Raw genomic sequence first — 16,327 nt, 5'->3', positions numbered from 1 at the left:
CTCACATAAACAACAATTCATCAAAATATGCTTTTGCCATACAAGTCCGAGTCCATTTTTGTTTCAGGGTTAATCCGACCTTCTTTCCGTTCAATTCATAGGGCTTTCGGGTGATGGATTCATTAAAGAGCTTCTCTAGCAGGCGATTTGACCCGATTGTTTATCTTAAAGGTTGTTTAGCAGTTGTTGAATGATTTGGTGCAAAATGATAAAGTTGTCAGAATGATTAAGAGCTTTCATGATATAGTGCAAAATGAAATATAGTTGTTTGGTAATTGCTTACAATGAAATCAAGGCGCTTAATGGTTAAAGGATGCTCATGATACAAAATCATTCGAAGGGTTTTAGAACTATTAAGAGGCAAACTTTTTTTTGCCAAACAAGATTCACCTTTTAATGATTCAGATGTTGCCTCTTAATCGAACTATTAAATAATAAACAAACAACCCCTTGATCTTTATGGATAAATTCTATGTATAAATCAAGCTAAATCATATACTAAATAATCTAGATGAACAAAATAAGAAGAAACAGAGCAAAGGTATGCAAATCGATTCGTAACATATCAAAGATAAAGCATATGCTGCAAAAGCTTTCACATCAATGGTGGTTTCAAGTACGACCATAATAATCGATTGGCCACGAAAAGTTCCTTCTCGGAAAAAAGGAAGAGCATTAATCATACTGCAAAAAGATATCGATGGTGATGGATTATATGTGACGAATTTAACGACTAATTAGCACCAATGCTCTAAGATTACAAATACAACGACAAGGGAGGAAGTTAACGTTCGTAACAAACCATAACAATACTGGCATCGTTGTAAAATTTTCGACCAAAAAAATAATCTGCTTCTTGCTTCTGATCCCAGCCATGGCTTCGCTAGAAATTTCACACGTAATTTCCCACAAAAAAACATGATCGATATGCCTGTTAGAACATTCATTTGCATTTTCTGACGACTGCTGCAAATAACAGAAGGCGTGAAGAGCAGAAAAATGAATACTGTAAAGGATATTGACGCATATCACCTTAAATGAGATTTCAATTAAATCCATGACCTTCTTAATAAGCATGAAGCCGTTTCTTTTTTTATTAACCTGGATATCCAACCCGCTAGCGAGCCGACTAATCCCAAGGCGACCATCTCACCGCATTTGAACCTCCGTGGCCACAAGGGGATTTTTATTCCTCCTTGGATTTGAACCTGGGACCTCCTGGTACTTTTGACCTTTGGAGCCAAGCTCAAACCAATCAGGCACCACCCTTGTGGTTATGGATTTAATTAAAATCTCATTTAAGGTTATATACCTAAATGACTAATAGTCGTGATCAACTGATAGGGGCTTACTTGCAAGGGAAGACAACATCTATATCAAGCCTTGACGTTGAAGATCGGTGTATGTTTTTTTGTTGTAAATGTTGCCCTCTCGGTCTTCATATTCTTCCTCCAGTTCTGGTCGCCATTTGTTCACCCCTTGCTTCTCTTTTATTCTCTCCCACAGTTGTTGTGCTTCCTGCAAGTACGTACCTACTAACTTAGCATCGTCTAACTTTCACAAACTAATTTTCATTCAAATGAACCAAATCAGAATCCATGTTAAAGAACTGTCTTGTGTTCAATACTAACTAGATTTACGAAGTGATTTGCAGCAAGTTGATAGAAGTTAAATTACATCCGTTCCAAATTAAACGAGCATTGTCTCTCTTTTTTTTTCCAACTTTTTGAGCAATATTTACACCTTTTGGAAGCAAAAAAAAAGCCGGAGGAAAAAGAACACACATATGAAAGAAACAGAACTATAACAGATATAGAGTGAAAAACAAGTACCACCATAAATATGAAAATGATTAAAAAGGCATACCTCAATTGACGTGATCTCATTGAAGTTTTTGGTATTTGGAATACCAAGTCGACGCATACCATATTGATGTCGGAATTCCTTGAAATGACGCTCATAAGCTCTTCGTCCCCAGTAACTATAGTTTCCACATATCTCACACTTGAACTCCTGAAGAATAATTAGACAATTGAAGACATGTTATCTAATGGTTATTTGTTATTTCCATGTTATTTACATGTTCAAGGAAAAGTACAAGAACATTAAAAGCAGGTCAAGATTCGAAAGAGTACCTGGCCGAGGCCATGAAGCTTATACAGCCAGTACGGTATAGGTTTTCCATCCCAACCCATTGGCAACTTCAATGGATTATATATTTGCTGGTCCTCGTCATCACTCTCAATGTCAGGTACTTCCTCCTGAAAATTATGTTAGAGAAGAAAAGATGAACCATGGCTGAGATACAGAAAAATAATAAAGCAAAACCCATAATGGACGGAAAGATAAGTGCCATTATATCCATCACATCTATATGTGCCACAAGAACCAGTTTTCCAAGTTACTTCTAGTTATTCATCTACTTTCACAGCCATGAAACTGTGTGCAAAGAGCCATTCTCTTCGTGAGTGGCTCAATTCCTTGTTTTTGGCACGCAAGTTCTATGCTGACAATGAAGCCCTCTACAGATTATTCTTCCAACTTTTACTTTTTGTTTCTTTTCAGCCTTAGTGAATAAGGATTGGTTTTCTTTTCTTTTTGGCGGGTGGGAGGGGGAAGAGAAGCATAAAAACGATCTTACATCCTCCCTTTCAGCTTCCATTTCCTCATATGTCAGAGCCTGTTTCTTCTCCACATTCTCTTTTGTTCGCATGATTGTCTGCATAAAGAAAAGGTTCATACCAACGTCAACAATAGAATACCTTTGACATACTTAGATGCATACTTTCATCATTTGTCATTCAAAAGAAAAATATATCTAAAGGGAGGGGGATGAAGCAATGAAAATACCGACAGAATCAAGGATAAAGAAATAAAAAAGAAATTTAACCAACTTACTTCTGACAATATTTCACATAGCTTCTCTATCTTGGACTCCATCAGGGCAATCTCTTGTGAATCATCATTCTGATGTGAAGCAGCAACCACGCCATTCTGTTTGGGCTTTTGTGCACCTTTTGCAAAATGCTTTTTATCTAGCTTTTCAAGAGGTGTGTGCTGCAGGATTACGAGTATATAGAAAGTGACTATGAGATTTTATATTCAAGGAGTAACAAACAACACAAGAATAAAAGTGCCTGGAATAACTCACATTGAGATCACATCTGCCACAAAACCTGAAAGTAAGGTCTCAATGTAAATGGAAATGACTTCGACATTTTTGTTCATTGTGAAATTATGGGAAGTAATTTCACCATTGCAAACTCATACAAATTCTTTTGAAATACATCATCAACAACAATGCCAGTTTATCATTTGTCCACGAGTACATAGATATCTTATATCAAGATCAATCAATAAATTGGGATCACTCAAAACACATGTCAAGCACTGTCGTACATAAAGTTAACGTGTGATCCTTCTAGACAATTCACGGGTCACCTTTCCAAAGTTAAAAGGGCAATACTCCAGTATGAAAAGAATAACAAAAAGAAAAGAGTGCTCTTGCAACTCATAAGGAATATCATTTTGTATAGAGCATTGTACACAGCCTGCTGCATGATCTCTCAAATAAGATGATACAAGCACATCTAAAGCAACCAAATGCAACAACATTACCAAGTTCTCATACTCATCTACCATAAAAACGAGAAACTAACAAGGTATGCAATTCTTATAATCCTCCAACGGCATATCTACAGCCCTCGTAAATGACAAGCTCATCAGCAAACTAGCTACTCTTGAGATTACAGACCAAAACTTACAAAGAGTAAAATGTTATTACTTGACGCATCTGTCACATCACATCCTTGTCCATTGTCATAATCAAGTGACACACAAACCACAATACAAAACAGCATATCATACAAGCATGATTTGTGTAACAGCCACCAGATGAGACCGTGCACCCAATCTCTTGAAACCCACTATAATGCCATTTATACAGCCTAAAACAAATCCGAATAATATTGATATGATAACGAAAACTATTGGTATCACAGTGAGCAGTATATATAAAATTGAAGAATCCATATGTTATCATTGACGAAGGGTTGAAACAATATCCTCCACTAAAAACTTGGCATCCTTATCATCGTCCAAATCCGTCCTCTAGCCAGGACAAGAAAATAATCATATTTCCCATATAGTTTTCTAAAGACATTTGAAGAATGTTTTAGGAAGCGAAACAATGGTGCCCTTGACAAACAAAGAAATTATAAGGAATAGCAGGCATCATATGTATGTGATCACGAAGAAAAAATGCTTCCATCTAAGCCTCGTTAAAGTTTCACGCCATGTGTATACAAATTCTAGTGCACGAATCTTATTCAAAAACACACTTAACTAAGAGTTTTACTTCTTACCTTCTTTAATCATGAAGTTACTTAAAAGTAATAGATAAACAAGACCAGCAACACGTTTATCAAGAGTGAATCATAGATGAAAGAGATATAATTCAAATACCTTTGTAAGAAAAAGCCTTTCTGCACGCTGTTGAACAGTACCTCCTGTCTTTAATCCCAGTGCAGCCAAAGCCTACCAAACAAGATAGAAAATTAGCAAAAAGAGAGGCAATAAAAAGGAACTTCTTACTGGAACTTACTAAGCATAATAAGAAACTTCTTACTGGATCTTACTAAGCATAAACTCAAAAAGCAAGCTTACAAACAACGGATCCACTTCAAAAATGACGAGATCAAAGCTCCACAACTGATTATGGACAGAAATCCCACCCTTATAACTATGAACACACAATCTCTCAAACTCAATTAAACTTGACAATGCATCATGCTCATCCAAAGAAACAGTAGCAGAAATGCATAGTTTCTAAGCAGGCAAATAATTCAACCCAGCAACGCTATCACAAAAGATAGAAATCAAGAAAAAGAAAAGAAAAATCATAACATATTGTTTACTCGATAAGAACTAAACTTAAGTTGATCCCTAGCATTTTAACATACTCTTGGAGCTACCTACCTAGTCACTTCAATTTAACAGGTAACGTGTGTCCAGATTACAAGTTAACATCACATATTTTTCAAGATAGTCTGGTAGATCTCCTAGGACGTTCTAACCTGAGGTGTTTGGAAGCGGAAATGATCATATAGATCAGACTTCTTTATGTCCCTTTAACAAGCAACATCCCATACAGATTGGACAGAGCTACCTAATAAAATTGTATGATATGTCTCTTACCTCCTTCAACTTCTCAGGACCAAGTTCAACCAGTTCCTCGACTGTACTATAATAGTCCAGATCAATGGAAGTATGCTCATCAGATATAGGTCCATTTTCTTGAGCCCCGTCCTTCCATCCATCTACTTTGCCATTAGCCCACTGCTCTTCAAACTCTGCTGACACCTGCTTCAAATAAAGCAATTAGATAGAGCTCATAATAAATTTCTTCAAGTTCTCTGCATTCGTTTTTTCGCTCATCAGTACATAACTTCAAATCATAACAAGGAAAACTTAAGCTCGCTACCTTACTAAATTTATATCAACCCCTAATAGAAAGGTTGATGAGACCAAAAATTGAGCTGTTCCTGTTTTCTTTAAATATCACTTAAGTCAGGTTTTAACCAATAAGATCACAGACAATCTACTCAACTTGTTTTTTAAATATCCATTTCAAAAAAGAATCAAGACTGTTATGAAAAATCTAATATCTCACTGTGATGCTAAGAAGCTCTGAAACGGCAGACCTGATTAGTGTAACCCTCAATGTGAAAAATCTATAAATCCCCACTTGGGGTCACTTCAGCGCAGTGTCAGACGCAGGATTTTTCCTCAGCGGGTGCACCTTTAAGGTGGAATGAGGGCATGCAATGTGGCAGTTTTGACTCCCGAGAAAAGTCAATGCTGTTTGACCCAGAGAAAGTCAACTTTGGGGAACAACACACATTTCCAAAATGAAATCGACCTTTTGAGCAAGACGCAAGACTACATCTTATGTCTGACATGCGTTTAGCCGAGTTCCACCGTTTTGAACATTTTTTTGGTTTTTTGGTTGATTCCGTAAATTTTCTCAATTTAGATTTCATTATCATTATCCTTTACTTTTTTGTAGGTTTCTAATTTGTCCTTTTATCTTTCTTTTTCTAGATTTTCAATTTTGCTTTCTTATGCATCTAAGACTTATAGTATTAAATATGATAATTTATAATTTAAAATTAACTAACCAAATTAAAATACCACTAGGCTTTGAGGAAATGAAAACTAACTACACAAATTTAGTGCAAATCAGATTTAGATCAAATATAGATATTAGAACAAATATATAATGAAATAAAATCAATTTAGAGCAAACCTATCATTTAGGGTAAATAAAACAAATCAATAATGAATTTAAAGCAAATAAATAAACTGTAACAGATAATATGTTTGGAAAATACGATTTCTCATGGGTGGTGATTGTAGAACAAAAGTAGAAACAAAACTCATTGTTTAGATAAATTTTATTAAAAATTTCAGTTTCAAAATATTTGAGAACATGCTTGTATTTTTAGAAGTTCCATAACAAAAAGAAATAAAAAACAATAAAACTTTATAGCAACAAAAAGATAATAAAAAACAAATAAAGTTTCATAACAACAAATAGTTAAAAAGAAAAAGCAATAGTTTGATAACAACAAAGAGATAAGAAAACAATAAAGTCTTATAACAACTAAAAGTAAAAAATAATTGATGCTTGGGAGTCCTAATCCCAAGACCTCTCAAAGAGAAAATACCTTTACAAGATTGTAGCAACCATTTAGCTAGCTACCAATCTGTTTTTATAAATTTGGTTTTATAATATTTAAGAGCACACTTAGAATTAAGCAGGTGCACCCTTTTGACCGTTCATTTTTTTCTTGTGATAATCGATTGAGCGGGTGCACGGGACCCCACTCAGCTCTTACTAGGTCCGCCCCTGCTTAAGCGGCTGCCTAGACATTTCTATTGTTGGTCGTAGGTGTGTGTTTAATGTTAAGGTGGGTCTTGAAGAACATGGCGACTCAATGCATACCATGTCCTCCATACAGTATAAGGTCTTCAATCACTTGGGTTTTGGCGCACTGGTTAAGACTCAGGGGGGTGTACTGGAAATCTCATCTTCCCCTGGTTCGAATCCAGGCGCTGTCAAAGCCCTTGTGGCCATGGAGGTTGACCTGCGATGCAATGACTCCAGGCCATTCATGGTCACCCGGGGGAATAATCGGTGTGCATAAGCTGGCCCAGAAACCCACAGTTACCAAAAAAACTATAAGGTCTCCTACCAAGAATCTAGATCTATTGTCACAACAAATAGAAACTCAAAGCAATGTTGCATTATATGACTTGCACATCATGCATAAATAATGTAAATTGCCTTGGATTAGGTAATTTCAGCTTTGCAAAATAAAATATGTACTGTAATAGCAAAAAGTTCACTTATATTACTCTACTAAGTACAAAGAGAAGGCAGAAAGACAGAAATACATATGCTGTATGATGAAGAAGGAAGAGCAACAAAGAGCAGGAGTTGCAGTGCTAAACTAACTAGAGAGTAGAGATGTTCCACTACACTGATGCAACTTTTGAGTTTCCTAATTTGTCTCTAGTATACACATATTCTAATTTGTCTCATCGACCCATGCCCTCGTACATGATTGATTAAAGCTTCAAGTGGATTTCATTGACTTATACAAGCAGGCTTTTGTTTCTCCATATAACTTTTTTTATTGGAGTACATTTGGGCATACAACCACCTTAGGCAACCACCACTTTGACCTAATTCAGACATGGCAGTACTAAGAATTACGAAGTTATCACGAGTAAATCCCACATCATGTGAAGGGAATCCCATGTCAGTACATGGCTGCAAGGATTGCAAGACGACAGCATGACAACTATGATGTTCATTATCAGCTATCCCAACATCACATGATGAATTGCAACCCTTCAAGCTCTCTTCAACAAAATAAATGTGTATACAAATATACTTTACATTACAATCACCAAGATGAGATGGTACTATCAAAGAGTATTACAATAAATTCTTGACCATTGCATGGATTTCACTGCATACTACTATAGCCTACCCAATAATTTACAAAATAAGAACACCACGTCAAGTTGGCTCATTCCTCTTTATCTTGATTCTTACAGGCCTCTTGAATCCTCTCTTCCCTATTTGGCTATTTCTTTCTTTTTTCTTTTATTTGTCATTGTATATAATGTTCATTATTTGTTTTCTTCATTATCGATAGAATTCTCTTATTAAGACCTTATGAATCGACTAAACCCCCATATTCATACTAGAACAACGATGATTTAAAAAAACTAAGTTAAGCCCAAAGATTCACCAAGCAAGAACCATCGGATCATCTCTAATATGATATATCTGTAAAGTATATTAGATATGTTGCAAGGATATATTTTATATTTATTTGTTATACAAACTTGGAGAAACAACCAAGTACAAATGGTTAGGAAGGGGAACCCAACCAACAATTACCCGATAAAAGAAATAAAAAGTTGAGAAGAAATTTTACAAGTCAGAACCTTTGAGAATAATCTATCGAGATCTTGCAGAGGCTCTGTGCGCTCAAAGAAATACACTAGATATTCCAGCATTTTGCTCAAATATTCCCTGTACTGCCTGGATAAACAAAATAAATTTGTCTTACTGATTTCAGCCTACACTTAAATAAATAAGAGATTCCACAAACAAATCATGAAATCAAGAATCAAGAGATAACAAGATGCTAAGAGACATGAAATCAAGAATCAAGAGATAACAAGATGCTAAGAGACATGAAATCAAGAATGGGTATTCCATTTTGCTTTTGGCCAGTAACATTTACCAAAACACCATAGTAGCAACACCACACCAATAGATAACCATTGCTTAGTTTGTAATTATAGCTTCTAAACTTTAAAAATATATTGTCAAGAAAAACATAGATTTGTCTATATAGGGCCACACAGCTTACATGTAACATGTAAGGAGATCAAATACAAATACTTGAGAAGAGGGCTCTGAAGAAAGAAAGAATATATTGCAAGTACTGATATAGATAATACATACAAAAACAGGCAGGAGAAGAGAGACAGAACTTGAAACGGTCATTATTCTTACCTCGTCAATTTCAGTTTCCGGGGGATGGTATGCGGTTGTGAAAACACTTCAAGATAAGAAGAATAATCGATTTGCTTGCCAAACTTAGAATTTATGTAAAAATTGTACAACTCATGCATATCCAGGTAGCGTCCATAGGCTTCCTGCAAAGAGTGAAACTCGTGAAAAATGCCACAAGAAAACAAGCATGAGGCTTTGCAACAAATCGAATGGGCCACTAATATTGATACAAAATAAATGCTTTTAAATGAGAATGATTACAAGCAATTTTTGCTTCAAATACAAGGTCCAAATGTAAAAACCATACATCAAACTATAAACAGAGAGCAATTATTTGACAAATTACAATCCAATAGCTCTACACCAGAACCCCCTTACAGGCCTTAACCTCTTGGGTCCTTGAGAAGTTTCATACTACCATCGAATGAGAAAACCCTCGTCCCTTCCACAGGGGTTAAAGATAGACCTTTTTCCAGATTTCTTAACAAGCATAGCTAGAGAAGCCTATACAGTTGCTTAAGTGGGTAACAAGTAACAATCACATGTTATAAGAGATATTCCATATTGATAATTTGCTCTTCTTTGTATGTTTCCATCATAACTCTTAGCTTTTTGCTGAGACCCTCTAAATTTTATCCTTGCCTCCAATATTTATACGGTATTTCCTCTATCAAAGCAAATAAAGTGAGGTCAAGGTGGTTCTCCCATATGTTGACAAATACCTTCATCGCAGTTTTATACTTCAACCACAACATTGCCTAGAAAGATCATTCAACCCTCATTTGTTTCAAGTGAAGATGAAAAATGAATAACTGACAACGCATGATGATAAGACGCAATGATAGTGCTAAGCATGACTACTTCGATCTAAAAAAATATATCAAGAGTACTAACCTCTCCACTGAACTCAATTTGCGGTTCCTCTTGGAGTAATTGCTCGTATTCATCAGTGGTGTCAATAACTCGTGCTGATGGATGCCGCCTATGATACTCCCGAATCTGTATAAAATATTATTTCTTGACGAATAAGCAGTGATAACTAAAGCGAAATGGACCAAGCTAATTTACCTCACATCTCCTCTAAGAGCTTATGAGGTCCTAATTTATGTGAATTATCAACTTATTGCCATTTGAAGTTGACTACCAAGTGACAATAATGCGAATGAGGCAGACTTCATACTATCAGTAGATTAATACTTGGAGTCTCGGATCTCAAAGCTATAGGATATGTATGTTGCTAAGATACTAAGTTACAATTAAAAGGTACCAATTTATAAATTGTCAAACGAATGGCACGCATACTGCAAGCAAGACATAAATGGCTTCCACAACCATTCAAGCAGACTATTGTATGTCTTGAAAAAAAAGAAGTGGCAGGACTGAAGCTTGTAACATTGTGAAAATATGTTTTCTTTATCCCAAATGCTTCTAATGGCGAGCAAACGTGTAATTGAAAAACCCAAACTGCTGACAACAGTAGGCCCTTGAAGAACTACTTAGTGCGTATACTAATAGGGAATTGGCTGTACGGCTGAATAGATTCAAACTAGAAGCCAAAAAGACGAATTCTCTGATAAAGGTCCAAAGAAACAACAAAATGAAGAAACACTTGCCTCTTTTAATCGGTCATAAAATGCGCTAAAAACATTAGTCCCAGTTGCAGTTTGTCCACCAAGGGCTGCAATTTCATCCTTCCTGGCTTGGTCTTTGTCTTCATATATGTCAACCTAAAACCAATACAACCAGCAATGTAACAAAAAAAAATCAAAAATCTTACTTCTCTGTTTCAAAAGAAAAATGAAATACGAACTGCCCTATGATTTTCAGGTCAAACCAGTTCTAATCAAATGCAAGATTGAGAAAACCCCTACTGCAAATTCGATATCTAAAATCTAGCGTTTTATTAGTTTGCAATATTAAAACACCAAATCTGTTCAATTTCAAAACCTACAGCTTACACAAACATTTCCCACTTAAATTCCAATTTTTTCAATCCAAGGGAGCATAATAAACCATCACAACCAAAACAAGTAGAAAAAACAAAAAAGAACAAGAAATGTTACAAGTTTGTAAGTAGTGGAGGTGATTTGGTCGATCATGTGGCGCACACGGTGGCTCTGAGAGAGGCGGTCCTTGTTCGAAGCCGGTTCATTCTGCAGATCCTTCACTATCAGTCTCTCAAAGCGCTCAGTCTCCTCGTGAGCCGCCCGTGTCAGCTCTAACAGCGTCGACGACATCTTTCCCTCTCTCTATCCACTCTGGTTCAATCTAGGGTTCTCACAATCACGAGGGTTTTAGAAGAAGAGGGCAAATCGAACGGATTTGGAATGGAGTTTTATTGATTGTAATTTTCAATTTACCACCCTCAACTATGAATATAAATGCTAAATACACCCTCTTACAATGAAATCTTTCCATGTTTGACACATTCTCTTTTAGTTTAAGAGTTTGTTTGTTTACCTCTTGACAGTTGCATTAAGAGGCAGCCTTTGAATCATTAAGAAGTGAATCTTGTTTGGTAAAAAAAAAGTCTGCCTCTTAATGGCTTTAAAACCCTCTGAATGATTTTGTATTTTGGATCTCCTTTAACCATTCAACACTCTAATTTCGTTGTAAATAATTATGAAACAATTATATTTCATTTTGCACTATATCATGAGAGGCTCTTAATCATTCTGACTACTTAATCATTCTGCACCAAACCATTCAGCAACTGTCGAACAGTCCTTTAAACTTACTCAGGAGATAAAATTCTGTTGTATATCTTGATTTTCAATTTTTTGACTTGATGGGAATTCTTGAAATTTGGTGTCACAGTCGTATGAATTTAAGGTGGTGTTTAGAAATTTGAAAAATCACTACAAGATTTCTGTATTGCTTAAAAATTAAGATTAAATTACATATTTTATTATTAAACTCAACTTATTATATATAGTGTTCCTTAAATTTAACCATCGACATGTTTATGTTAAGCAAATAGCAAATACTTTCGTAACCAAGGGTGTTTACAGTTTGACCGAACTCGAATAAGCCTACCAAATCAAATAGTTCAACCTGTTTAGTCAAGTTGGTCATCATATTTACAACCAGTCAGTTTGAGAAACTCTGAGCCAAAAAAAATCGATTTGACCAACCGCTTGTAATATAGTATTATTAATTTTTAACTTATATCAGTAATTTATAAATAACAGACTGTCATATTAATCGTCTCGACATCCCGTCCCTGTAATTCCATCGATCATCCTCAATGTCAACGCTCACCCTCTCTTGTTTCATTCATCTTCTGTTTTCTTCCCAAATCTTTTATTTAGGGGTCGTTTACCAAATGCTTACTCGGGTAAGCGTTTATCAAGTCACATTATCTTATCGGATGAATATTGTAAGGTTAAAAAATCTTACCCGGTAAGAAAGAGACAAAGACCGAGAGTTTTACGCAGTAAGTGAGGGCGACAACTCTTACCATGGTAAGCGTTTACCGGGTAAATTGTTGCATACGATGCCATATTGGTGAACTAAAATCTTACCCGATAAGTAAGTGATAATGTTAAATTTTACCGATAAACGTTTACCGGGTTAATATTTGGTAAATGACCACTTAGATCTTTGGGTTGAATTTGGTTAGTGAGTTCTAAAAATAGTTGAAGGATATGAGAAGTATTATTGATCCGATTAATATCTTGTTGAATTTACACACAACCCCCTCATGTTTCAAAAGTGACGAATTCGGCACCTGTAATTACAGTTGGGAAAGTTGTTTAAGAAATGAAGTAGCCATTGATGAATGATTTAGGTTTGAAAAATGTGGAAGCAGGCACAATCTCTGTTCGCTGAAGAAGAATATGAAGATTCACAAGACAACTTGTTGGAGGAAGCCGAAGGTCTCTGTTCTTTATCTCCCACACAGGTATTATTCCATCCAATTACCCCAATAGTTCGTAATTTTCCCCAAAAATTAAGATCTTCTGTGATGATTCTACGACCTCACCATCTTCTTCATTTTTGGATACAGAGATTATACGGCTTCGCTGCGTGTGTGTTAGCTGGACTCGTTTGTATGTTCCTGGTACTCCACTTCACAATTTTTCTGTATACGATTTCGTTCCACATGCCCCCATGCTAATTTCTTTTGTTAAATTCATTCACGAAACTCTATTTTCACTACGCCATTGTCAATCTTCCGATGATCTTGCTCAACTTTACCCAATACCTTCTCAGTTTGTGAGCGATAACGTGGATATAACTGAAGCCTCATTACAGTTTTATAGTGATAATGGTTAGGATATACATAACAAGAGACTCTGCTGGTTATCCACTATTTCAAGAGTCTTTCTGTTTTCCTCTTCAATGAGTTCTCTTTTTGGGATCAAAATACAAGTTCCAATGACAAATCCTAAAGTGTTGGCATAAGTTCAAAAGAGAGTGAATTCAACTTGGCCACTGTTCTAGTTTAAATCTCAGATATCATATAGGGTGCGTTTGGTGCGCGGACAGGACAGCTGTTCGGCGATTGGTAAGACATAACAGGACAGGACATGTTAAAATGATCAATTTACCCCCAGTAACCTGTTTAGTGTTTTTTTCTCTAAATAATCAATATAATAAATGCTTACAAATATTATTTAAAAATATCAAAAAATTTCCAAAATCAATCGTAATTAAAAACTCACATTAATAAATCAAAAGATTTAAACACTGAAAGTGAATAGATATCAGAAATATAAGTTTCTTGAGTTGCTAGTTGAATTTTTGTGAGCTGTTTACAGATCCCAACACTGAAAGCAGGATCCCGATTTTGAAGAGTTGGCACACTCGAACATCTTCTAAAACACAAGTTTGAGGCTGTATCGAGCAACAATTTCAATGAGTTCTCATCATTTGAAGATGTACTCAAGCTCTATAATAAAGGAGCCCTGAAGATACCGAAATCCAATTTGCTAGAAAGCATCAGGGAGAAAATTCCCTTGGAGTTCTTTATAAATCAATCAAGTAGCATAAATCAAATTTTGCATTGAAAGCTGTTGGTCAAAGGCAAATGAAATTAACAAGGTTAAGCTGTTGGTCAAGTAGAATACGAGTGAGCTAAAATGCCCTAAACAGTTGATAACAACAAGAACCCTAGAATCAAAACCCACCGAAATTAACAAGAAATTAATCATCATCAAAACCCACAGAAATTAACAAGAACCCTAGAATCAAGAACGAATGGAGATGTCGTTCACTACTCACAGATCGTTCACTACACACAGATCGTTCACTACACAGATCGATTGCGTACCTGGGTATGGAGAGAAGAGACGCGATGGAGGCGATGGAGGCCGTCGATTGAAACTCGCCGTCGATTGGAACTCGCCGTCGACAGGAGGAATCGATGGAGACGATGGAGCGATGAAAAAGGGTTAATCGTTCTTCAATATTGCAGCCGGGTGGGAAAAGGGTAAAGAGGGAAATAGGGTTGTGTTCCACTTAGTTCCAGGGGGGTAGGATGGAACACGCGTGTTCAAGGTTTATCCAAGTTAGTTCCACTTAGTTCCACATTGGGCCACACCAAACACAGGACATATGTGTTATGTCCTGTCCTGTCCCACCCTGTCCAGCGTACCAAACGCACCCATAGTGATCTTTCTTTCCCTTTTAAAGCAAGGGTGAACCTTGGAGGTACTAGTAAGGTTACTTCTCTATGGTTAAAGAAGACCATCAGTCTGAGTCATGCAGACATCCTCTTGCCCATAAAGACTTAGGGCCTGTTTAATGAGCTTAATGGGACTGCTTATTCGTTCAGCTATACATGGTTGTTTGGTAGTTGCTTAATGATATAGAAAGTGGCTTATTCAATAAGCTTTTAAGGGGGAGCTTTATGCAGAAAACCAAGTTTTTTCCAAACCTGCCCCTTCCAATTAAAAAACACGTTTTTTCCGTCTATGAAAAAACTCTCCCAACAAAAACCTTCCGTATCGATACCGACATATTAATCTATACATGCAGCTTTATCCATATAGGACTTGGGGTTGTTCAGTTTGTTTTCTATTAAGTCCTCTATGGGCTAAGTTGCATGTGTGGATAAAGTTGTCTGTATGGATTCAATTAAATCGTTGTTCGGTTGTTGTGCTAAATATACAGTCTGAAAAATAAAAATGACTATCTTACCCTTTGCTTTATATTAGTCATTAAACAACAATTATAGATAAAATTTTACAACGAAACAACAATACTTGCAACAAATCATCAAACAACGAAACAATTACATTTTTGTGGATCAATTTAATTACATCAACTACCCATAACAAGAACATCAAGTAGATCAACTGAAACCAAAATGTTGAATCAAATGAAACCGTAATTCAAAAGAACCCAAATCAATGAAACCCTAAATACATGTGATCAAAAGATGTTACGATTTTATGCAACTTTTGCTCTGGAGATGTTTTCCCACCAATATCTGATGGTCCTTCATGAGTTCATGTGACCTGGAAGAAACTCACTAAAATCATACTTAAACCTCTCGATATTTCTTTGAAAACAACAATGAGTGAAAAAGATGAAGAACAAATCTATACTATACGACGGCGGAGGAAGGCGATGACCGGCGATAGGGAAAGAGGTGATGACCGGTGACAGGGGGAGGAGGAGATGACCAACGATGGGAGAGGATGAGCTAGCTGACCTATAATGGGGGTGGAGGTGATGACCTGCTGTGAGAGAGCTCATATCATAGATCTGGTAGGTTTTCCTTGTGGAGGCGTTTGTGTCTATTTAATATGATAAGGGGCATTTCTGGAATAACTATGGCTGAGTGCTAAGGACAGGTCTACCTTGGTTGTGCGAATAGGCACCTGGCTGTAGTATTAAGCCACAAGCGAACAGTCCTTTATGGCTTACCAAATAAGCCATATAGGCTATGCAGCCCATTAAGCCACAACCGAACAGCTTAATGAAAAACCAACCAAACATCCCCTTATCTCCCAATCTGTAACATCCCAAAATTTCGAATACTTAAATATATATCAAAACTAGTATCCCAAGATCAAACACTTACATTGCAGCGGAAATAAAATTTCTAATCTTACAATTTATATCACCATCTAAACTTACAATCTTGACGAACATACTTTGTTCGATATAACAATGTCTTGACCTGCACATGTCATTCTTTGATGCTAATCTTTATTTTATCTCTTTATCCAACTTTTCTTTCCAGTCTAATAGCCGCCTGGGTGAAAAAGTTTTAAA

The 16,327-nt window shown here is 36.2% G+C and overlaps 2 protein-coding genes across 3 annotated transcripts in view; one reads left to right on the top strand and one right to left on the bottom strand.

Annotated features, from left to right (window-relative positions):
* Positions 1-682: 682 nt before the first annotated feature.
* On the bottom strand, positions 683-11,407 carry LOC112508885 (splicing factor SF3a60 homolog). Of its 2 annotated transcripts, none has more exons than XM_025113709.1 (13): positions 11,164-11,407; positions 10,714-10,827; positions 9,995-10,099; positions 9,101-9,243; positions 8,524-8,620; positions 5,197-5,361; positions 4,465-4,536; positions 2,899-3,057; positions 2,642-2,719; positions 2,136-2,261; positions 1,867-2,013; positions 1,353-1,518; positions 683-966 (listed from the first exon to the last, which is right to left on the bottom strand). In XM_025113709.1, the coding sequence occupies exons 1-12, from the start codon at positions 11,335-11,337 to the stop codon at positions 1,372-1,374; spliced, it is 1,527 nt and encodes a 508-aa protein (XP_024969477.1). In that variant the 5' UTR covers positions 11,338-11,407; the 3' UTR covers positions 683-966; positions 1,353-1,371. The 2 variants fall into 2 exon arrangements, with proteins under 2 accessions (XP_024969477.1, XP_024969478.1); XM_025113710.1 differs by having other exon boundaries at positions 683-963.
* Positions 11,408-12,864: 1,457 nt separating this feature from the next.
* Positions 12,865-16,327, top strand: part of LOC112509754 (vesicle transport protein SFT2B) — a 7,027-nt gene continuing 3,564 nt past the window's right edge. Inside the window, exons 1-2 of the mRNA XM_025114873.1 lie at positions 12,865-13,004; positions 13,110-13,163. Of these exons, the coding sequence (XP_024970641.1) occupies positions 12,900-13,004; positions 13,110-13,163 (159 nt within the window). The 5' untranslated portion in view covers positions 12,865-12,899. The remainder of the gene's footprint in view (positions 13,005-13,109; positions 13,164-16,327) is intronic.

This window comes from Cynara cardunculus, assembly GCF_001531365.2.
Source record: "Cynara cardunculus var. scolymus isolate 2C chromosome LG 3, CcrdV1, whole genome shotgun sequence".
In the NCBI taxonomy this organism is placed as follows: domain Eukaryota; kingdom Viridiplantae; phylum Streptophyta; class Magnoliopsida; order Asterales; family Asteraceae; genus Cynara; species Cynara cardunculus.
The sequence above is the reverse complement of the archived record's forward strand: the minus strand, read 5'-3'. Positions and strand labels throughout refer to the sequence as shown.